Source organism: Pelmatolapia mariae, linkage group LG15 (genome assembly GCF_036321145.2).
Source record: "Pelmatolapia mariae isolate MD_Pm_ZW linkage group LG15, Pm_UMD_F_2, whole genome shotgun sequence".
Lineage (NCBI taxonomy): Eukaryota > Metazoa > Chordata > Actinopteri > Cichliformes > Cichlidae > Pelmatolapia > Pelmatolapia mariae.
Genome location: NC_086240.1, coordinates 4,554,381 through 4,579,834, shown reverse-complemented (window position 1 = coordinate 4,579,834; position 25,454 = coordinate 4,554,381). Strand labels below are relative to the sequence as shown.

General features: G+C 41.9%; 1 protein-coding gene across 2 annotated transcripts in view; it reads right to left on the bottom strand.

Moving 5' to 3' along the window:
* LOC134643020 (1-phosphatidylinositol 4,5-bisphosphate phosphodiesterase beta-1-like) overlaps nucleotides 1–25,454 on the bottom strand; it is a 122,023-nt gene that overhangs the window by 48,186 nt on the left and 48,383 nt on the right. For both annotated transcript variants that reach the window (XR_010096344.1, XM_063495191.1), the window contains exons 4-7: nucleotides 7,827–7,967; nucleotides 6,541–6,620; nucleotides 4,273–4,326; nucleotides 2,409–2,484 (exon numbers count right to left, since the gene is read on the bottom strand). Coding sequence is in view for 1 of the 2 variants with exons in the window: in XM_063495191.1 (XP_063351261.1) it covers nucleotides 2,409–2,484; nucleotides 4,273–4,326; nucleotides 6,541–6,620; nucleotides 7,827–7,967 (351 nt within the window). In the remaining variant the exon portion in view is untranslated. The remainder of the gene's footprint in view (nucleotides 1–2,408; nucleotides 2,485–4,272; nucleotides 4,327–6,540; nucleotides 6,621–7,826; nucleotides 7,968–25,454) is intronic.

Below are 25,454 nucleotides of genomic sequence, written 5' to 3'. Positions count from 1 at the left end.
ATTTAACTGTATTTACACTTGGATCCTGGATATCACTGTGCCACAAGAAGGCTCAATGAGTGAATTTTGGATATAATTTAATAATAACAATGAAATTTGATGTCCCACAAGAAGAAACTGAGGCCCTATTGTTTGGCTCTCGGATATTAACTGAGAGGTTGAAGAATAACCTGGGCTCCTTAACTCTGTTTATTATTAAAATACAGGTTAACTTTGGGATAATCAAATTAGAAGTTTCACAGATAAAGAAAACTAAGACATATATTTTCAAGCTTTTGGAAACTGATGATTTCTGGAACTGTGACTGGTGGATTGGTAGCTACTGGTTTATTTGATGTAAGCACTGTGAGTCATAGCCATACCTTTTTAGGAACCTGTTTATTCTATTTTATTTTGGTGTAAAGAACTTTGGTTTTAAATGTACTTTTTTATTTTCAAACTTTCCCTGCATACTAAGAAATTTCATGTTGTGCAGACTTCCTAGTTAGAGTACTGCTGAGGTAAAGACATCTATCCACTAACCCACTAATGTGACTAAAAGAAACACAGATCTGTCATTCCATCTGCCGTCTTATAGTTGGCCCTCTTGAAGCAATTGCAGAGATGCAAATAACAAACAGCATATGACTGCCTGCAATTTGCACTTAGCGTCAGGGCTTCTTATAGAGCTATCAGAGGCAAACAGGTATGATAAAGACACAGCGTGCTCAGCAGCAGGGAACAGCATTTTGCCAGCAAGAAACAGAGCAGAACCACACAGTCTTAGAAAAGACCTGGAAGGAGGGAGGTGAGGAAGGATGCACAGAAGTAGGGGGGATGCAGGTCAAGCCCTGTTGAGACTCAGTGAGTCATTCAAAAGACATTGGTGCGAGCTGGGCTGTGTATGTGCTTTTGCCTGGGAGTGTGTGCGTTTGAGGGATTAACAGCAATACCATTTAGCTGTAATTACTTGTGCAATGGAATAACAGCAAATCCCAGCAGACCTTCATACAGCAATCGGTTTTTACCTCCTGCTCTCTCTCCCTATGCTAATTATGTATAGCTTGTTCTGACTGTGGGTGTGTATTTGTATTCCTGTGTGTGTGTGTGTATATATATATATATATATATGTATAAATTTTATTTATTTATATATATTAATTCAATTTGTATTCAGAAGCCACTGATTGTAGCCAGAGTTGGCCACAATTCGCTAATCAGCTTAAAAATAGTAAGTAGCTATAATCAGCTGAGATTACATTTAAAATCAGGGTGCCATCAGATCTTATTGTACATGGTCAAAGGTTCTTTTATTGCGTTGTGAATACATTTTATATTACTGGCAGTTCTTCTTGTAATCGGAAGGTTGCTGGTTCGAGCCCCGGCTCCGACAGTCTCGGTCGTTGTGTCCTTGGGCAAGACACTTCACCCGTTGCCTACTGGTGGTGGTCAGAGGGCCCGGTGGCGCCAGTGTCCGGCAGCCTCGCCTCTGTCAGTGCGCCCCAGGGCAGCTGTGGCTACAATGTAGCTTGCCATCACCAATGTGTGAATGTGTGTGTGAATGGGTGGATGACTGAATGTAGTGTAAAGCGCTTTGGGGTCCATAGGGACTAAGTAAAGCGCTATACAAGTACAGGCCATTTACCATTTACTGGGAATCAGTGTTTCTGGGATTTGATAAGAAAACTGCAGTAACAAAAGAAACTGAAGCCGACTTGTATGCACACAGAACACCTGTGCTTTGCGCCAGGTATGTTATATATTCTGATTTTAAACAATTGAAAATGTTGAATATCCAAAATGCATTTCATTTCACTACAGACTTAACCTAAGATATAACCTTTTCAGTGAGTAATTTAAATGTAAACACGTTATATGAGTTCAGTCACATCTGAAAGTGACCTGACCCAATTCCGATTAGCTTTACAGTGTGTTTGCCTTACTAGACACATATCAATACATTTAAGTGTGCGTTCAGAGCAGCACCGAACAGCAGTTTCCCACTTCTAGGGATGAAAATTGTTTGCTACTGTTTGAATACAGAGCACTGTTTGCACCTCTATGCATTAGGGTGCAGCGTCTCTCTAGTGGCATCTAAAAAAGGTAGAGATAAAACAGCTTTTGTCATCTCTATTGCTCCCACTGGGTCTATTTGTTGCATTACAACCAAGGCTAAATCCATTCTGTGCTGGGACTCATGCAGATATCCAGAAAATAAGACGAATAAGCACAGCCGCAATCAGTTTGTGTTTTAAGAGATGAGCTGAATAGTCAAAACAGAAATGGATGGATGGATGGAAAGATGAAAGCAACTGTACATAAAAGAGACAGGATGAGATGGAGACAGAAGCCGGTTCAGGGACGAAGGAAATATGAGGCGACAGTAATACTAGAAAAAAACAGAGAGCTTCAGTATTTTGGAGTCTCACTCTGCCAGAAGGGAGGTTACAGCTTTCCAACGCTGTCTCCACTCGTTTCCTGTCTGCCGAGAACATCCTGAAGATACTGTAGGGAGACAAAAAACATGCTGTTATGAGTAATCACAGAAAATGCCACACACGGAGAGAAATTCTCACTCCTTTAAAGGCTGTGTGTCAAACAGATGAATTCGTCACAGCATTTAACTGACACATATTAAGATTATTCTGTGAAAATGTAATATTGTAGCAACAGCTTAGGAGGGAATGGAAAAAAAATAAAAAGGGCGAAACTACAGGCTGGACAGAATGCAACACTAAAGACAAATATTAGACTCAGATGATGCCTGTGTGGGAAAAGAAATGCAATATAATAAGGGAGGGGTAGAAGATGGGACAGCAAGATTTAAATACTGCAGTCTAACAGCCTTGCAATGAATTTTACATTCATAAAGGTTACACAGTAAATTTCTGTTTATGCTGAAATAGTCAGAGAGCTACTGATTCAGCTTATTTGGAGCATTAGGAAGCTGAGCAGTAATGCAGCAGCATAAATCTCCTTTAATGAGAGGTGTTTCTAATATGTTTGCTAGATAGATGGGTGGACTGAGATAAAATAGTGTAATTTTAATATTTTCAATATTCACATATAAACATGGGAAATAGCTTGATTTTAATACTGCTTACAGTGAATTGCAAAGTTTTCCATGTCACAAATGCCACTTGTGTACATAAAAGCGACAAGTCTTCATGAATGCGATGCCACACAGGCCCCAACAAAGATGAGGAAAGAAAGCTTCCCGGCAATGGTGTCATTTTGCAAATCACACCAATTTTCATCATCGCTGTCAAAATTTTTATTATCATGTCATTGTGCTTGTGCTTGTAATGCCATAAAGTCTGTCTCAACAGAAGCATCTTTTTTCTTGCATAAATAAACAAAAGGCGTGCAGATGTAATGTTTCTTTATGATGTACGCATGTAAATAACGCAAAATGATCTCAAATCACATCACATCGTCACATCGTCACATCATCAGCGTCTTGGTTCATTTAACTCTGGAAAAACACTGCTGACAGACATCTGTGTTTTCAAGCTTCTGTCATCTGTTTTATTCTGGTATATACAGACAATAAAAGTGATTTACAGTGGACTCTAGTGTCACTGCAGCCACAGCAGGACATTTAGGTCTGGTTCTGTTCGGAATAGCCTGTTTTAATTGCTTGCAGGGGTATGCCTGCGCAGGTCCACCAGCACTTACTGTACGCTCAGTGGAAGAGCAGTATCAAGCTGACATTAGTCAAACTGACATGTCTTCCTAGCTAGGAGGTTAATTCCCTAAACAGCAAGGAGTGTCTCTCTCTGTTGACACCCACTGCTTTCCTCCGCGGCTCTGAGGGAGGTTATTGCAGAGGTTCACTGCTGCCCGCCTGCCTGAGAGCTCAACTTGACTAATGGAGATGGAGAGAGGTGGATTTTCAATGAGGCGATGACAAACTTCCAGATAAATCAAACTGAAACTGAAATATACAAAATGAAATTCTCAGATAAATCACAAACTGACACAGACTAAAGTTAGTGATATTTAAAAAAAATAATAATAAAAAATTCACATGGGTGAAATGGGCACAAACCTATAAGCATGAGATAAATGAAAAGTGGTGAACAAGAATGAATATTGTCATGACAGATGGAATGGGTAATATATTCTAATAAAGCCGCACATATGCAAAAAAACAAAGTGTAGGTTTAAGCATCTGCACGCTTAGAGAGAAGGCAAAAAGGCAGAGGAAACTATGCACCGATGAAAAGAGCAGAACCGTTGTGGGGATGGGGGAGGGGTGTGGTGGGGGGTGGATGAGTCACACAGACTTACTTCTTGACGGGGATTCTTCCCTCAGGGTTTAGCTGCAGCTTCAGCCGGGTGTATCTGCATTGGACAGAGCACACATCATCAGCAGCTCGTGATAGCAGCTTTTTCAGTGTGAGTGACATTCTTCATCAGGTTTAATGTATGTGTGGGGGCTGTTTGCTTGATCTTACATGCGTGACTGACATAAATAACCGTCTGCCATGACCAGGTTTGCAGACTGGTACGTAATGCATCGGAAAGTGATAAAAAACATGTATCCAAATATCTTAAAGTGGCTGACTGTGCATGAGTGGAGTTCTCTTTGCATACTGCGGATATATCTGCCGGCGTTTACACGGGAGGTCAGAACTGTGGGCTAATCCCTGGAAGTCTTAAACGCTGGCAGGGCAGAGCAGTGCAGCAGCAATGCACAGGCAGTGTGTAACCTGGCCTATAAATAGCTCGGCTGCAACAGGAGCCATCAATGTAGGCTGGGCTTTAAGTGGCTGCTGGCTAATAATTAATATCCATTACAGTGTCCACTTGACAGAACTTGGCGACTGCCTCAGGCTAATGGGCTGGTGACTTTTAATTGTCAATTGGGATCAAAGTTTGGGGAGTTGTTTTTTTTTCTTTTTTAAAAGCTATAAACAAAATGTTTTGGTTGGGATAAAGTTAGCCAGTAACACTGCATGAGGCTTTATTCTTTCTTTCTTTCTTTTTTTTTTTTTAAAGAGAATGATTGAAAGGCTTCCAAACAAGGAAGGGAAGAGGTGTTTCTCAATGCCCCCATCTGACTCAGAAATGCTTGTATTATTCATTATGACACTGGAGAAAGGGGGAAACAGATTATTCACTGTCTCCTTTTCTGTTTACCTCACTACTTTCTCTGTTCTTCTTCACGTACCCACTCTAGCTAATCCTAGACGTTACTCATTTACTCATTTCTTCATTAGATGACGCCAAAGACATAAGCAGTTAGATGACGCTAACTGCTCAACTCCAAGTTTCCAGACATAGTCACAGAGCAACACAGAGTAAAACACGCAGTTCTAATCCTGCCATGTTTGGTAATTGAGGGCTGTGTTATCCAAGGAGGGTATTCAATTATAATTGTACTGATTTCAACACCTTTCAGCAAGTGGTCATTTAAAAAACCTGCTGGGTTCTGTTTAGTTTCCTGTTGATGAGAACGCTGCCCAGCTACGCCGCTCCTCAGAAAACCCACCACCCAAAATCAGTATCACTGCTTTAAGAGACAGCGATGAGAATTAACCACACGCGGAGAAACATCAACATCACTTCAGGGAGGCAGCATCCTCGCGCTGCAGTAGCGGTATGGCAAAGAACTGCCTTATTTGTAAGCAAGGAGTGTACAACAACTGCTGCTGCGAGCAACCGACGTGACCGCGAGACCTGCTGTATTCAATTCTATTCCACTCTATCTGCACTATGTGGTCGATGACCAGTTTTATTGTCTCATAAGTCAATTAGCTCCTCGGGGGTGCACGTTAATGGCTTCTGTTCACTGATAAACAGCAGACAGCTGGGAGTTGTCGGCGAGCAGAGTCCAGCAAAAAATGATTTGCGTTCACATTTAAGCTCACTCTGCGTGAGCTTCACTCGGAAACAGAGGTGACACGAGGGCAAAGGATGATGAAAGCGGTCATGGACATGGAGCCACTGACAAGGATAATCAGTGATTTATGTAATACCCTGGAACTGACAAAATACCGGCTTCCTGTTTTTTGCCCTCTCTTCCTCTCTTTTCCCAATTCAACCAAAAGCTCAGCTCACTGAGTCAGCCTGGAACCTGCTATATGTCACTACTGTAACACAAATCATACACTACAGCACCAAACAAATGCACACTCACATATGGGAAGCAAGAAAAGACAACTGACGCATGCAGGGTGTTTTATAAACTGGTATAAACATATTTCCAGCTGTTTTGATAATTCTGCTTTCGTCTGTTCTTACTTCCTCCACTGATGTGTGAAGAATGCGGCTCAGGCTGCGTTGTAGACTGCAGTGTGTGAACAATGTAAGCACAAATGTGCTTTGGTGAAGGTGTAAACGCTACATGATGGTTTCGCAAGATTTTTTACAGAACATTTAACCATTTTTGTTCATGTAAAATACATCAGGTCCCTAATGTGACTCTTGCTATGAGTGACATTTCTAGTGCTTGCAGACCTGATTTTCATATCTATCTTGGGGACTGCGGATTTACATTTTGTTCGAGACTGCTTGCGTGTGCGTGTACGTGTGTGCATGCATCCGGTGACGTACGCTTTTTCGAGGCACGCCTCTCTGGACATGTTCTGCACCAAGAGGTTGGACGCCAGGTTGAAAAGCTCTTCTGCCCATTCCTGCAGGAAATAAAACACACACACAACATTAACACACACACACACACACACACCTAGAGTCAGGAAAGAGAGCGGCGGTGAACTCATTTGCGCTTTGATGCTGATAACTGCTGAAGGCTGGAAGTTTGTGTTCAGTTTCTGCTGCCATGTGTCAGGAATAAATGAAGTTCATGCATACAGAGTAGGTATGCTGATCATTTTTCATAATTTTCCAGAGTGGTTAAATGACTTGATGATGAACTTATGATGCAGGTTTTCACCATGGTCCTAAAAAAGAAATGGTACCTCCATCTAAAGCCTCCTAAATCAATTAATAATAAACAATTATTAAGAAATGCTTTCACTCTTTGAGAATATTATTTATTGCTTTTAATGGCTTCGTTTAATAGCATATACAAAAATTAGGCACAACATTAAAACCCCATGCATAATATAGTGCAAGTCCCCATCAAAGAGCCTAAACAGCTGTGACCAATTGAGGCGTAGACTCACTAATTCATCAGCAGCAGATTCACAGATCTGACTAGTTTTTTTTCCAGCACATCCCACAGATGTCTAAATGAACTGACATCTGTGGAATCTGAAGGCAAAGTTAACATCTTGGAAGCCTCGTCATGCTCCTTAAAACCTTTCCCAAGCACTTTTTACAGTGTTGTCCCTATGAAAGAGTCTAATGTCGTCAGAGAGTACCTTTGCAATTCAGACGCGAGCTTGGTTTGCACTAATGTTTAGGTATGTGGTACGTTTAAGATCAACAGCCACATGAATCCAAGGATCCCAGCAAAACATTACCCAGAGCATCACACTGTTTCTGGCAGCTTGCCTTCAATTCAATTCAATTTTATTTATATAGCGAAAAACAACAACAGTTGACTCAAACCAGTTTATATTGTAAGGTAAAGACCGTACATTAATACAATTATTACGATGCACTATTCTTCACATAGTGCATCCTGCTGCCTTCTTTTTCTCCAGGTGAAGGATGCCTGGTTGCCCACATGATGGGTGAGTACACAACCTCACCCTGACTGCTCAGTTACTGGCTAAGATATCCCACTCACCACTGTAGATGCCGGAGATGCCACTGCACAAGTCAAAGTTATTAATCACTTCACCTGTCTGTGGTTTTTTGTGGCTGTCCAGGTTATATACAATAAAAAAGTAGTTACTTTGTTTACTGCTGCTATGCATGACTTTCTTTTTTACCTTTGCAGTCTCCTCTTGGAACGCCATGAAGTTCAGGTAGGTGATATTCACCATGTCGGTGCCACTCACAACCGTCAGCATCCTGCTCTCCAACTTCCCCGACAGCGTGCTGTTATCCAGCAGCTCGCGCAGCTTGGCTTCCTTTACAATGAAACAAAAACACACAAATAAAAAAAACATATGTTATAACAAAGAAATAAACTATGCAGATCAAAATGAAAAACAAAAGTCACCAAATGAATGAATTTCTATAACAAAATCCCCTTCAATGACGCATCAACAGCCACGGAGTGGTAAAGCTAATTTTCTTAGGAGAAAGTGAAGCATTTTAAACTTTTATATTTAAAAATGTTATCCCTTACAGGCATGGATGAGGAACACTTAATTAATAAGCTTTCACAATGATCTCGTTTACATAAAAAAAAAGATGTCTATGATTTATAGTGCTTTAGATTCTCTAATTCAGGGACCTAATACAGTGTTGCGTATGTCCTACGTGATCAATGCCCTTTCCTCTCATGTGATTATTGCAACAACTGGTCACAAGTCACATGATCATATGCTCGATATCCTATTCGCTAATGCTTTTGTATTTTTTCATTTCATATCTGCTCCAATTAAAAGCCTCAAATAAAGCATGTTGATAAAAGAAATTGTGCTACATAACCCAAGTTCTGAACACTTTATGTTAGCCTCTAATCCGAGCTGCACACACATTGAACCTTGGTGGAACAGATCAGCCAGAGCGGCATCTAAAAACTAGCAGGCCAAACAAAGCTTCAGCGAAATGGCAAATGACATAAAACAGGCCACGGAGAAAGACGAGCAATGCTTTTTTTGAGGAAGTGGGAGACGGCACTGCTCTGTGTCATGGCATTTTGCTATGATGTTGTTTCAAAACAAAAACAGTCTCTGAATGAACTCAGAGGAAACAAGACTGGTTAGCATTCGGGACTTCGCACCTTATCTGATGGCTGCTTTGGTTGATTAATTAGAGGACAGAGGTAGAGAGTCCGTGTGAGGCTACAGCACCAGCGATTCTCAGTTTGTGTAAAGGGTGCACATGGCAGGCTATACAAGCAGGAAACGAGGTGGGTTAAGTATTTGTAGACTAAATAAGTGAGCTGGAGCGTGACTGGAGAACTTACATGTAGACATTACTGTTTCAAAGCACAAATGTCCAATAAGATGTCAGCACAGGATTTATTGTGTTATTTATTATTTATTAATAACCCCATGACAGCTCTCCAAATCCTGAGAGCTTGAGGGTTTTCCAGCCTTGCTTTCTCACTTGTTTTAAGCCCAAAAAACATCCTCCTGTCTCAACATATTTCCAGCTTAACTGCAAAAAAAACCAAACAAAAAACATACATACAATAACTTGTAATCAACATCACAGGACAAAATGTTTTGTTAAAAAACACCAGAGGACTCACTTAACCCAGGAGACCCGAGGAAAATGCTTTTCTTGCTCTGAAAGGGTTTTATTTTTAAAGGCTTACATAAAAACTGCAAATTCATAAGTCAACAGAAATTGTCCCCAGACTGAGAAAAAGCAATTGTCGGACTTAATACAACCCTAATTCTCTCATCATCCGACAAAATCAGAGGGCTGCTGCAGGAAGTCTGATCTCTCCTACAACAAAACACTGGGTGCTGGCAATACTCCAGCTTCCACAGAGGAAAAACTCTGGAGAATTTGCATTCAGCGGAGCTAATTGTCAGAGGAAAATTAAACCAAACTAATTTTAGCAAATATATATTTAAGAAGTTCATCTTTGGTGCGAATCACAAAAAAAGCCCAATAAAAGAGAACCCAACTACAATGCCTCTGAGGAGAAAGAGAGGAATAACAATGATCTCCTTCTCTTCTTTGCAAACCCAGTATGCAAGTGGCATACAGAATTCTTGCTCCGGCTTAATTAACACAACAGAAAAGCCCTGTAAAGGATTTTGCAGTGAAAGCAAATGAGCTTCCACTAATTTGACCAATCAAACAAAGAGCATTGTGTCCTGTGTCATGCTGATAAATGTCCTCTACACATCCCTCACACCCCCCAATCAAATTGTGGAGGCTTAGTGGCGCCTGCGATTATCACACTGAGAACTTCTAAGGCAATACATGTTCACCCTGTCCACAGCCTGTGTACTCCCCCTTTACTAGTTTATGTGGCTAAGGAGGTACTTCTTGAAAATACGATGTTGCTCTTTTAAATTAAAGAAAAAATGTATATGTGGAGAAAACAGGTTTTCAGTGTTGTGTATCATCTAAATGGTTAGAGTCATGTGTGGACTTGACCACCAATCGATGGAACACACACACATGCACATCCTGAGTTCAATGAGAATCAATCACTGTCCACTTATGTATTCTGAATGACACCAGCGTCATCATTCAAAGCACAAAAAGCCACTTGCAATTTGCTAAAACACACAAAGCTCCCTCTGAGAAACGCTCTGGCCGACAGCCAGACAAGAAAGGCTTCTGAGAACAGACGGGATGACAGTAAGATGCATATTTCATTTATTACTACAACGTCAATGCAATTTGATATTGTTTTGATGCTACTGGTAGCCATTAGCTGAACGTAGGGCTCATCTCCCACTATGCAGTCATCTGGGCGGGAGCTGCAGGCACTTACATCAGCAGTTATGTTGGGAAAAGACTGACTGACTGAAAGAAACAAGCTGACAGGTGGGCCCTGCTGGACGGGAGCAGGAGCAGGGGGAGGGAGCGGGAGCAGGGGCGGAGGAGATGAGGACAAAATAAAGAAAAGTAGAAATAAAGCAAGGAACAGAGAGCAATGGAAGGAGAGGAGCAGGGAGGGGGTAAGCCATGTGAGTGAAAACCAATTTGTGCTGGTGCATTGTGGGAGCTATTAGAGGCATGCCTGCGGTCCCAGTTACCACAAGGAGTGGAGATTCAGAGAAAGTGAAAGGGTAGGGATGGGATTTGGATGATGGTGTGGTTGAGTTTAGCCTTTCTGAAACGTGTGAGAGTGTCGTGTATGATGCTTGTGAGCACGTGCTTAGTCAAGCTTTCAAGGTGCATGTTGGCAGCTGCTGCGTGTCAGTATAAGAACTCTTCTCAAACACTTAGCATTCAGGTGGAGGTGCAGCCCGAGGAAATACACAGACTTTCTGCTTCTGCCTTAGTTTGTCACGAGGCCTCCACCTGCCCCCACCTGTCACCAGCCATGCGCTCAGACTGTGTCACACTCTGTTGGGCACAGAGAAGAGATTCAGATTGGCAAAGGGAAGTCAGCCACACCTCAGGTCATTAAACCTGCAGCACGGCACCTGTCTAAACCCTCTCTCCTGCGCACACAGCTCGGACACACACCATCGAAAATGCACACACCACACGTCCACCTTAGCACAGGCATGAAACTGCACTCGTGCAGGCTCGGCTCAACGCTCACACAGAGAAATACACACCGTCACACAGAGTGTGTGTATAAATAAACACACAGAGAGACATTAGATCAAAGGAAATGTCAGTATGAATGATTGATGATGAGCCATCTACCTACACACCACTCAGCAGGATCTGCAAATTCTAGTGAACCCGGTTAAGGAAAGGGCTTAAATTTAAGTTTATTATTAATGCAGAGTGTAACAGTGACTGGGCTAAAAACTGGATGTTAATGAACCAAAACTAAACTTAACAACTGACAAAACAATTCTGCACCAGCCTTAACTCCCTTTCAGTTAGGCCCCTGGCAGCACAGCCACTGTGGCCTGCTCACCATCATGGGCCTGACAGGCTACACTCCCCAAGAGGAGCTGCAACCAGGCACGGGATGCCCGATGCTGATGTTTTGACGCTGTGTTGAGCTTACACAGATGTTTTGAAAGCCTGCTTTGTGGTTCAAAATGCCCACGTCACTTGATCACATGACGTGGCTATTTTTGGAGCTTTTGACCCCAGTTTTGACAAGCGGCTAGCCTGTTGTTTCTAGCCTTGATTGACAGTGTGTAGAAAAAACCTAGTGACACCGAAAACTCCCAGAAAGCTTAAAAGTCATCATCATCATTATTATTATTATTGTTAGCAGCAGCAATCACAGCAAAGGGCAGTTTGTGGGACCCTATTGACAGTTGAGTTAGTGAAACCCATAGTACCTGCAGGGCAACAGATAATGCCACCGTAGCGGTCAAAAGATACATAGCTGATGTGTAACATGAACCATTAGTCTAGTGCCAAGTTGTAAACCTGCACCTTTATTTAAAAAAGAAATCCCATTGTGTACATGTCTACATGAAATAAGCGTTTCATGTAGACATGTATGTGATGATTTTTGATTTTTTTCCAATTTGCAAAAGAAGAAGCTAAAACAAAACTAAATAAATTGATATTTTTGAATAAAAATCTTTACATAGCACTTGATTTTCTCTTATTCATCTTTATTTTTCATAAGCATAATTAGCTACATTCATTCACACGTCATTCCATTGTAGATAAAACATCTTGCACGAAGATTAATGGGGCACTGTGCTTACACATATATCCGCAACACCTATGTGGTTATGAAAATAAGCTCATTAGCCTCTTCTCTGTAGATTTTATTGTATAAATTGTGCATTGAATTTGATAACACGCTGTTTGTTACAGTCACAGCACGCTGTCTTTAACAAAGTTTTTCTTGTTTTGTTGTATGGAGATTTCTCCAAAATGTGTTAATTATGGTTATTTTTAATAACTGGTTAGAATTGCGCAAAATCTGTGTTGCTTAAAAAACTAGCATTATCACCATGCGATATAGCAAAAATGGCCAGAAAGTGTCACTATGGAGACGAGTGTCAGATTGTTTCAAAAGCTCGATATAAATCCGACACATCTGCTCTAAAAGTTTTAGTGTTTCACAAGGACTCGGTTGGCCCATCGCTACAGTTGACTCCTCACTATCATGGCCTGACACACTATGCTACTCAAGAGGAGCTGCATGTCCAGCCTATATAGTCAGTAGCTCCTCCCACTGAAGGAAAGAACAATTAACCAGCAATTGCGTACCAAATCAACTCAATCATAAGCATATCTAGTTATATGAAGTAAATGAAGCTCTTCGGAGCCTGTTTAAAAACACATTCTCCAAACATTAGGCAAATCTCCCCCTCCTTCATACCACACTTGGTACTTTCCCCCAAGAGCTTGACCGTAAAAGGAGTCCAAAAGGGTCCTGACTGTTTTGGCAGTTCCTGAGTCCAAACCAGAGGAAAGCCAAGTGCATTTTGGAGTAGAGGTCAGAAAACATCAAATTAATCACATATAAGTCTCAAAAAGTATTTTTAATCAGACTTGTTTGGAAATTCATCAGTGACTTAGCAGCAATACAAAGGAAAATAGCAAGGTTACAAGAATCGTGTGTTGTGTTTAGAGGTCACACGCCTCCTCATGACACACATGCTGGAGTACAAGCTGAGTAATGTGAAAAGTTCTTTCTTTTCTTTTTTTGAAGCACCAATTCTCACAAGACCTGCATTTTGCTTGGTTTTTTTTAAAGCTGGTTTGGTTGGTATCTTGAGGATGGCAGCACTTTAGCTGACTCTGCCAGCCTGCGCATTGAAGTTCACACTGAATTTTTAAAAGCATCTGCACTTGTAAACAAAAGGATGTTATAGAAGCACTGGGAACTTATTTTATGGATATAATAACGATTTTAGCCTTGTAGTAGTTGTTCAGGCTTTATTCAATGCTGCAACAAGCAAATCAGCTATCTCCTTGAACTATAACTTATCATACAATTTTGGCTAAGCTGTGTATATTCAATAGTGTAGAGTCGTTATAAGGTGTATTTGGTATTTGAATCAAAGAAGATATTCTCATCTTTGTGTTTTCCCCCATCTGACCTCATGCATAATCTGCTCATGGATTTATAATCATCGGACAAATGAGCAGAAAGACTTAAATCCAGCTTGAACATCAGAATTCTGAGGAGCACATTCTAACGTATGGAGCCGCGGCACTGCAGAGCAGTACTATCAGCAGGGCACCTAACCTCCTCCTGCTGCCGGCTAGCCTTGTTAACTAACAGAGCGGCAAGATGCTGCTGGTGGGACGGTAAAAAGCCTTGGGCCTTTTGGAAGGCAATTATGGGATATCAAGCTGGGGGTGATGTGCTCATTCTGCCACACAAATGCTGCGCAGATGCATGCTTTTGTCGTTTATATGCACTCGTTTTCAGCAGAAAATATTTACTGATGTATGAGCCGTTTCAGTCTGAGCCGTACGGCGATATGCCTCGTGTCGCTTATCTTTGTCATTTTATTGTTGTTTAGTTTGTCTATATCTGTACGCCGATGTGCATCCTTGTTTACCAGCCAGTGTGAGTCACAGTCTACAGAGCATTTCACCCACAGCAAAGCTAATCCTAAGATGACTCCCTCTCTTGGCAATGCAGTCATTTATTTAAGAGGGTCACGCCGGATCTGCAGAGCATGTTTTAAACATTAGCCGCTTCATAACCTTACACAGACAGAAAGCACTGAAACGTTGATCCTATTAGAAGAAAGCCATAGCTTTTGCTTTCTGTAAATGGCCTTCCTAATAATCCACACTCATTCATGTGCCACCCAGACACATATGAGCAGTGACATCAACATAGAAAAAAAGAGAAAGGGGGGGGCTTGCACTTCACACCCTCGCTGTGGGAGTCTGATGCCTTACTGCTACACGGGGACACCATGTAGTTCAGCTTTAAAGCGTTTCTGCTGATCAGTCTGTTTAGTTCAGCCACAGTAGCAGCAGCCTTTCATATAAGTATGGGCGAACTGTCTACTCCCATTGCAGTTCTGCAGTTTCATACTTTAAACTTCCTCAGTGTGGAAACTGCTTTGCTAACTTTTCTAGCTTCGGGTAAAACTCAGCCACCATACTGCACACTGCCCAAGGATAAGCTGCAAATAACTCTCATAAACAACCGCACTGTAAACACGATCAAAGAATGCGACTAAGAAAGAGAGGGGAAGTGCAAGGGAATCGGTGAGGGATGAAGGATCTTTGATTCTGGATGAGCCGTCTCCAGTCTTTCCTATGCTATCTGTATCGCACTCCCACATAGTCATAATTCAGGTGAGAACCAAAGTGTCAATGAGCAGCAGACCACCGCAGTTTCATGAGATGGCGAAATACCCATGAGGACAGGAGTAAAAGGTCAGTGATTCATCAGTCAGCTGTCAGGTGATGCATCACCAACCACAGTACAGAAGTGACTGCACACACATTTGGTACATTTGGTGAGTGTGTGTGTGTAAACACTTTGTCACAAATCTTCGAGTGAAGCGTGAGCGAACAGTTTGCGAAAGAGGAAGCCCTCGGGATTTAAATTGTATTATCTTTTGGAGTAAGACGCTAGGCTTAATGTTTACATGTGTTTGATTGAGTAGTGCAATAATTAAGAAGGGAATCACAATAACAAAAAACACATCCTGATGAAAGCACTAGCTCCTCACAAGCACTTCAGTCGAATACATTAGCCAGCGGTGATGCGTCGCCAGGGCTCAGTCATGCAGCGAGGCACAGGTTGAGAAAATGCGTAGGAGGAAGTTGAAAGCTCGTACGGACTTAACAATCCTTCATTCCAGCTCTTCAACGGGGGCATTTCATTAACCCCGAAGCAGTGAGACATGAAACAAGAGACAGAAGGGGTGGACAGAGGGGAGACCGAGAGCGTATATCACGGCATTTCCAAAATGCCAGCACATCAGCAATAACTCGAGGTGACAGGTGCTCATTTTCGCGTCTTGGGGAAGTGGCGCACCATTCACACCCAATACTAATCATCTCATGACACACAGAGGAACTGGCCATTCCAGACGTTCAGGGGGAAAGAGAAAAATTCATTTTTAAAAAGAGGAGTTACACAACTGCTGCATTTCCCATTTTATCATGAATAATCTACTCGTGGACTCCTGAATTTATTCCTCTCACCGATCAGACTTTTATTGTACCGCACAGCTATACTTCTGTCAAACTTTCACTAGACCCGCAGGGTTAACTGGACTCTACACTCCAGGCTAAAATGCATCTGGAAGAAATTCACATGTTCAGGTATGTTTATGTTTCACCCCAGAAACCATGTTTTTGTTCATCATGCTGCTCTCATTGGGGCTGGGTGTAAAACAGGAAGATCCAAGTGCATCCAGAGTTTTTCCTCTATCAATTTCATTATTTGGGAGGTTGCTTAGAAAAATGCTTTTGTTTGGTTTTGGTATCTTTGAGGCCCTCAGGGGGTTAATGGTGTCTCTAGTATGGCAAAGATGGATATATTTACTGAGGGTTTCTCAGAGGAGTTGCATAACCTGTTTACAAAAGATTATGCAACTCTTTCCAGTTACTAGTATACTTCAGTTAATAGCAGGGATAAAGATCTAAAGGAAAGTACTGATGCTCCTACAGCTACTGCAACTCAAAATGGTATATGCAGGACTGCTCCTCCACCTCAGGGGCCTTGCACAGCTGTAGATGCAGCTGCGTCTACAGCTACTTTCACAGATTCAACCGAATTTTATCCTCCACTGTCAGACTCTGCTCTTCAGTTGAAGCTAAAAGGATTTATCTTAAAGTGTAAAAAGAAGCGTTAAAGTTTCAGAGATATTTCTTGACAATACTTTGTCACCAGCGATGTGCCTGTGAGGAAGTGGCAGTCCTTTGAAAGAGCTTGTGAGGCTGATTTGAGCATGTGCACCAAGCTGTTGTTCCAGGTGCCAGTCATTGATATTTTGCATCCACCATGAGTATTCCCTGGTGGGACACATGGGGGGATAATAAAATAAACCAACTGCTTAGACATTTTTACTGCCTTGGGGTGAAATCAAATGTTGCAAAATACTCATAAAAACTGTCACGTAAGCCTTACCAGTAAATTCCTCCATCTCCATTTCAGCTATTGCTGAGTCTTTTGAACATATAAGATCCTCTGCCTACCATCCAAAGTTACCAAACTATAAAAGCACTATTTGATCGTGCTGCAAAAGTATAAAGAGAGTCCATTTACCTCCTTTTGTGGATGAAAAGGGACCCAAGAGTCATTGGGTTCAACTGAGAAGAACTGGTGTTTGGTCTCACAGTGCCCTTAAAGCTGCTAACAGACACCTGGAAGGTTAGATCAACCTTTGCTTTCTAATCTTTCAGACTCTGTGGAGTTTTATGACCAAGTTCCACAGCAGTATGACATAGCCTAAACTAAATTCTGGAGCAAGCCCAAGAAACAATGAGATGTTGATATTATTTGGAGACAAAATATAGAGCATTTCAATTTTATTTATATAGCACCAAATGATAACAAAAGTCACCTCAAGGTGCTTTATATTGTAAAGTAAAGACTGTACAATAATAGAGAAAAAACCCAATAATCAAACAATCCCTTATGACCATACGCTTGATAACAGTGGGGAGGAAAAACTCCTTTTTAAGAGGTAGAAACCTCCAGCAGAACCAGGCTCAGGGGAGGGGCAGCCACCTGCCATTGAACAGTTGGGGGTGAGGGGAAAAGAAAAGGGACAAAATGGCTTTGGAGTGTGAAAACCACCCACGTCAGCAGTGTTGGGATGGGTTACGCAGGCTTGGGACTGGCACTAGGTGTACACTAGCTTGTGACCTGCCTGAAGCTGGGTTTGTATTTCCTCCTGCTATATAATTGGTGATCATTTACATGTAAGATGCATACGTTTTGTCTAGTCCCCTCTATGGACAAAACATTAACATGCAGAGTTCAATCATCTCCCTGAGCTGGATGAAGAACTCTGATCACAGAGTGATGCACTGAAGTTTAGTGCTGCAATGATTTGACTTTGAATCTGGTTTTACTGGACACCCTTTGAAGTTTCAGTCCTAGAACGAATAATTAGGCAGCTTGGCAGCAACAGGAATACTGGAAACCTACTTCTACTTCAACATAATACAACCGGCACCTGTTAAAAGCCAAATCCAGCCCCTCTCACACTCTTTCCCCTGCTTGGCAGTCTGAACAACAGCATTCCCTTTCCCACCACACTTGTTTTCTTTGTTTGGTTTTTCATTTGTAATATACTTAAGTTAGGTAACCATACTTCGCTGACTCCCGTGTTCATGAATATAACTGTCGTCTTTTTGAATCTTGAATTTTGTGCAGTTGATTTTATTTAACAATAAAGGCTCACAAATACAGACATAGGCCAACGCAGAACAGATTCTGAGTACAAAAGTTGCCGGTCTACTACCGCAGAGTTTAAACGAAATAAGCCTTGTATAGTCTGAAAGCTGCTGACAGCCATACCCGCAGACCTGGCCAGCAAATGGCACAAACTTCTAATTTAGTCATATGAGCGCTCTTGACATCTCATTCAGGCTGCCGTGTCATTGAGAGAAAACACATTCTTCACCAGAAACATAAAGACTGCTTGACAGCATTTGACTGCAAATCACAGCCCCCACAGTAACTAAGTCATCTGATTTAACTGTCACCCAAAACACGGAGGAGTTGCCACAGATTTTAATAGAACTCATCTTTTCAGCAGCAATGTAAGGACACACTGCTTTGGCGTTTGCACGTATACTTCCGACAAAATCTCACCAGATATCACATGATAGAATTTAATTAATCGCTCATACTGATTCCTAATAATTCTTTGACATAATTCTTAAAATCTCTGCTATCCTAGCAAGCTAAGCATGTTTTTTTAGGGTCAAGATGACTTTAATTTTTCCAAAGAACAAAAAAATGGAAGAATCTCAATTGCCTGCACATGGTGACTGCAGGACTTTGAAGAGAAAAATCCTCCAGAAATGGGCAGGAAATTGGTCAATCTTGCTGAGAAATCTACTTTCCTCCGGCATCAAGGTAGCATGCAAAGCATATCAGGAGGACCTTTACACAAATACTGGCATGATCAAAAGTTACAGTGTATTTATTTAATAGTGGTTGTCTGTTTTTAACCATTAATCTCAATAAAACATACCAAAAAAAGAATGGCAACATGTTAAAGTAACTCAACAGATACATTTAAGAAGCAATAAAGAAAATAAATGCTTTTCACTAAGTTTTAAGGTGTTACTATGTCACTCTGTGCAGTCTCTACAGAATAAGGTAATTGTTAAAAAGGTTGTTTGAGTATTTCTGTTCACAGAAATCCAGTCATAACTCTCACAACCACTGGGACAAGCCACCAGTGAATACACAATTATACGGCCATTAATGGCCAAAAACAAACTTGTGTAACAGATGCTTGAGGCGTGAAGGGACCTGTTGAGAAGCAGGCTGCCAGTTTGGATTAAAAAAGAACATAAAAGCTTGGAGGACTCTGCGTATGGATAATTATACAGAGGAGACACGCCACATTTCTGTCACAGTGCTCCTCAGTTCCTGAGAGAACCTTTTACAAGGGCACGTGCTCCATACGCAGCATTAAAATTAGGTCATAAATTTTACATGTGTTCAGACACGCGAGGGGACTTTGTGAGCATCGAATAGTGGCCCGGTTTCTTGGGGAGAGAGTTTGAAGGAGTGAATAAGCAGAAGAAAAGTGGCAAGAGGATGATTCACGCTGTGTGTGAATCACTCTGAAGGAAAGACGGAGAGACAGAAGGGGCAAGGGGGCAGGCTTGATGAGGTGGAAGTAGTCTACCTGGCATACACTCTCCCTCCAGCTGACTGAGCCCACGTTGGGCACACAGGAAGGCAGAGGCGCAGACAGGAGGGAGTTGACCTCAGATACACCGCATGAACTCCAGCGGGAGAAAAATAATCAGCTGCCGGGACTCACAAAAGCAGCTCTTCTCATTAGAATGAGCACTAAACAAAACTAGGGACTCGGTAGCGCACAGAAAAGTCAAACAGCTGAGCCTGCAATCGAATTAAACAAGCACAACGCTCGTTTCAAGAATTTTGGAAAATGTCATAAGCATCATGTATAATAAAATGATATATTGCTAGAAAAAGAGCTGAGAAATTTTATATAGAAAGCTTTTGAGTCCATTGTTCACAATATCTAACTAAATTGAGCATTTATTGCAGTTTTGGTTCCACAGCAAAGAAAACAGGAGTAAACTAGCTAACGTAACTAATCGTAACTAAATGTTACGTTTGTAAAAAAAACGTAAAACCTATCATAATATGTTACGTTTGAGTAAAACGTAACATTTTACCCAACTTGTGTAAAAGTCTTTGACAAAGTTTCTAGTAGCAACTCGCTACTTAAAAGTTCCTCCTCTGTGTCATCGTGTCCCAGGTATTCTGGTCATTACTCCCACCCACTGCCTCTGACTCACACTCTTGAATTTGTAAGGTAGATGAACCCCATTCTGTTCAAGCTGTCCATCAAGTGGCACTCTGTCAGGGGTGGCACTAAAAACAGCTCGCAGGCACCGGCAACTGGCAGGTACATAACTATGGTAATTATCCTCTAGTCATACACAAGCTCTAATTTAGCGAGGGCAGACTTCTGAAAACGCAGAGGAGCGCTGACGGACTGCTAACAGCCAACCACACGTGGACGGACACATGCGTGTGCGCTGGCATCCAAAAAGGCGCAGATGTATATACACCCACACAAAGACTAATAAACATAATTGGTGAAAAAATAGGCACGAAGCAGAGGCAGCCAAGAGACGGGTGAAATGGGTATTTACATTTTCGATGCTTCCTTGAGCGAGAAACTGAATCTGCTCCATTCTCTAAGTGACCCTGAAATTTGACTTCCCCGCTGAGAGGTGAAGCAGTAACAATCCGGTTATGTGTATTATTAGTGACTGTGCATAACATAGTGTCTCCTGTGAAAATATTTGAATGGAAAAAATAAATGGGCATGAATCACAAGCAGTGCAACTTTGATGACCATCAAATGTGACTGTTCAGTGAGGGAAAATTCAGCAACCAGGCCAAATAATTTCCAATAAATGAGCAACGAAAAGAACTTTGTATGTGAAGTGCACGAGCAAATAATACAGCTTCACAGACGCAGGTATTCAGTGCACATTTGGGCGATTAAATTCCCTGCACCTAAACTGAACAACAACTCAGAAGCCAAGCGGGCAAAGCGGCCGCACACAAGAGGGTCTGCTTGGCGAGCGCTGCAGCAGATTCACGCTCTACAGGCAACTCTGCGCTCGAAGCTGAATTCTGCTCCTTCAATTCAATCTGACTTCAAGCAGTCTGGAGGGCAGAGCCCAAAAAGTACAGGGGTCCTAATGTGATTTGTCACTTTCAAAGCAGTGATGCCACAACCTCTGTGACTGACAGGTTCAGTTTACTGCGTTACAGTGAGTTAGTGTTTGTTTAGACACTAGCTCAGGGTATGGCAGTCTTACCATTTCAGATCAGGCAAATCAGCGGTTTGCCATTGTCATGTTGCGTTGTAAACGAAAGACAGTCTGTTGTCTGTTGCATTGTTTTCTTTTAGAGGGACTATTATCTGGAAAAATTACTATCGTGGAGCCCTTACAGCCAGACTTGTACTGTGTTTCACTGAGTGACATCTGGCAGTTACACAAACACGGTTTACACCTATTTGTTCACATTTTGGAAAAGTGAACAAATAGAATTGACCATGAAAAGCTATTTTCCCCCTTTCTTAGGCATCATGTGTGCACCTCGGAATGAAGGTTTTTAAAAAAAATCATTATAAAGTATTATTCACTAGCTGGGACCACAACCTCGGAAGGGTGAGCGATGAGGAATGAGGAAGTATGAACTGGTGCTGCGCTTTGGGGAAGGCGTCAAAGGGGACTGGCGATGGCTCCCGGGCCGGGCAGATCCCCATGTACTAATGAGAAGTGATTGAAGGAAGGGAGGAGGAGAAGAGTAGAAGACAGGGAAAATGGGGGGGAAGGGTGGGGCATGAAAATGAGAACAGCGGGTATTGGAGAAGGGGGCATTTATAGTCTGAGGTCGGAAGGGGTGTGAAGGAGGAGTTGTCTCGCTCCTGAAATTCAGATGATATCTCCACTTATTAGTGCTGTCAGCGTTAATCTTGTTAAAATGACTTTAATGAGTTAACTGCGCTAACGCCGTGCAGCCACACGCACGGGGCGATCCGCTCTAACTCGTTAACGGAGATTTGTTATTCGTTAAGGGAGATGTCAGTCTGCCCCAGGGCAGCTGTGGATACAACTGTGGTTTGCCTGCGCCAGCGTGTGAATGTGAGAGTGAATGAATAGTGGAATTGTAAAGCGCTTTGGGTGCCTAGAAAAGCGCTATATAAATGCAATCCATTATTATTAAATGCAATCCATTTGCCGCGTTAATGCAGTTATGGCGTTAACGTCATTTTAACGAGATTAACGCTGACAGCGCTAATTCTTATTATATTAAGGTAATCCTGTGATTTAATTAATTGAGATTGTTGTTAGTTAACTTGACAAACTTCATGGTCCCATATATAAGCAAATACGGTACAGAAGCACCAGTTATTTTGCTGCCACAGTGCACTCTCATGCGCGATGGCGATTTGCCTGCTTGGCTGTTGACTTCTACATGCGTGGGTTGTTGATTTTATGTGTGAGGAAATTTAAGTGCACAAGTGGCAATGAATACCTGCGCCTGTGAAATTAGATTACTTGGTCAAGATTATGTTTTATCTCGCATAGTACTTATGACATAACCCTGACTCCGTATTTATGTTCCTTAAAAATGTCTGGCAAAATTACCTACAAAGAGGTTGGATGGGAAAAAAATAGACAATTCCGACCTTCAGTACTTCATCTGGCACCCTGCTAGGGACCTTCCATAAGCCAGGAACCCAGAGGAGAGAAGCCCTACAGGGGGAAGCATCTACAATGGGGCCCGGGAGTAAATAATTCACAGGAGTCCCTGTTGGCATGGTTGAGCCTTCAGGCTGTAGTTGCTCTGCCACTGCAGACGCTGTAAGGAGGCAGCATATGTCCTCTCCCTTTGGCTCTTTCCTTTCTTGGATTCCTTCACTTGCCCGTCCTTTCCTTCCATCTTGATAAACCACTCTCATGTGCTGTGCCCTTGCCACGCAAAGGACTCAAGCAGAATCCAGACTCAGTGACATCTTTAATAATCCTGACCAGAACCAATTGGGTTTATTGGGGGAAATTCCTGCAGGACATAGAAGGAGGGCTGTGGAGCATCGGAATTAGTTGAGGAGAGGCTGTTTCTTTTTTTGTCTTTCTGCTCATAGAGCAGTATGCATCGCATGTACCTGGCAGCACGTGACTATGACTTGATTTGTTTGGCTAATATGAATGACACGCAGGTGTTGTGTAATAATATGCAACATGGCCTAAAATTCTTAGAAAGGGTTTCTTTATAAAACAAAAAGCTAGTGTATTACAAGTGTCCTGCAATAAACTTGTCTTGAATTATGGAACTGAGGAAGAATAGTGATTTTTCTCTTTCTTTATTCTGTCTTGAACGCAAGCAAGTGCTCAAACTTGAAATAAATCCAAATGTGGCATCACAAAATTCCTGTTACCCTCCTGATTTTTAAGGTACTGTGCATCTCTAAGGGCAAATTCACGGCAGATCTTGATTGACTCCACACATCAAAGCTCACTGTTTTTCTGTGAAAGCACAGTGGGGCTATTTCACTTCTTATTAAAGCTAACAGCTCAGGAGGTATCTGCTTCAGATGGCAGTGCATGCAGGATCATTCAGGCCTTTGCAAAAAAAAAAAAAGAAAAAAAAAAGAAACTGACAGCTGTTTAGCCATGCACTGTCACTACAGTTACCACAACTACAGTAGATGGCATAATTTGGTACATAAACAACCCCAATTGTGCCTACAAATCCCTCAGTAAACATTTAAGGACCCTTAGTGAGCACTGTGCAGTGATAATTATGATTTATCCGCTGTCTGTAGTCATCGTTTAGCCTTTTGCCATCATTAGCTCCGCTGTGACACAGACATCCTGCTGTCCCGACTTCCCCACACCATCTGCCAGACTAGGCCATGCCAGCCACCAAACCAACCAACCACCTACACCCCTATGCCCCATTTGGTCTGGCATCTGTGTGCTCCACTGATCTGCCAACAAAGACTTACTGAATGTTTAGACAAACCCTTGGATATTTGACAACATTCATTTTGCCATTTAAGCCCATGGTCTAATTTTCAGTCAACAGTGGCTCCGGGGACAGCCCATTTCCAGACCCCACGGTGCTAATGATACACATAATGCGGGAGATCAAAACTCCATGCGGAACTAGCCTCCATATCTGATTGGTTTTGATTCTGTGACCGATCTTGGATAAAAGATGATTATCAGTCCACGGTTGTTCTCTACCAGACAAGACAGACACCTATGGCCCCCGAGCATAATAAGCCAATCTCAGCCTTTAATGACAGCCAAGGACAAGAGTCTAGACACAGCTGATTACCAGAGAAACCTCTGAATTGTTTCTTTTTGTGTTTTGTTTTATAGGTAACAGCTTTTGGTTCAGGAAAAGATGGAAATGAGCAAGAAGGGTGCTAACTGGATGAAAACTGGTGTCTGCCAATCCATTTACACAATCCAGAAATGTAACTGAAAGCCACATCGGGCTTTAAGGGTACACAAACAGAATATAAAATGCAGTCTTTAACACTTCAGAAAATATAGCATCTGAACAAAAAAGGAAGATATAAACAGTCCTGATGCATGCCCAGGTAAGCAAATCCTAAACAGCTAATTCTGTTCATCTGGAAGTAGACATTTCAGTGGAAGACACGTTTCGTCACTCATCCAGAGCCTGAAGAAGTCACTTGTTTGAGTGACGAAATGTTTCTCCTACTGAAAACGCTACGTCCAGATGAACAGAATCAACTTTTTGGCACATATAAACTGTTTGCTGCTCTATAACAGATGCTTTCACAACAGGCAGGCCAAACATATCGCTGCTGCCTTTCCTGTTTCCAACATTGTCAGCCTACCATTTCAAGCGAGGACATTTCAGCCAAATTCAATCAGACATTTATCATCTTCCACCCTGAATAAGAGCGTATGAGACCTGTCGTCATGTCATCGGTTATGATGACTGCATATAGATTCTTAAACATGCTGTGTACACAGGACCACAGTGGCATGCACTGACAGAGCAAAGCTGTACCAGTAGAGTAGATGGAAGTCATTATAGCCTATTTAATCAACACTCACTGTCAATTTATGCTGCATAGTAGTGATTCCTATGCAACAATAGGAATATGAGGACAGGAGCCTTTCAGAAATATTTAGATATTTTGAGTGCATTATTGTGAATAACATGGTAGTGACATTCCTGGATTTGATGTGGTTTTCCTGATGCTAGTGATATGTTCTGCCTTAGCTTTGGATGTTAACAAAAGTTGAAAAGGTGATTAAGGCTGACATGACAAAAGAGTGTTAAATGAAGTGGTTTTATGCTACTGGCAATTTTCACTTGCTTTTAGGATTATTAAGCTAAAATACTTGTTAAGCACTCACGTTTTCTCCAGAAAGTGTTGCTATCATCTCTTGTAAGTGTTACACTTATGAAACAGAACCTGCAGTCTGTCGGCGTCCAAACCATGTGGTGTGCAGAATGGAAGTGGGGGAGCATGTCCAACCAAACAAATGGCCGAAAAAAGAAATAACAAAAGCCCAGCTTCCCAAAGGAAAGAAAAAAGATCAAGTATGCCAGTTCTTCCAAACTTAGCTTCATCACGCGTCACTGAATGTGAAAAAACAAAGAA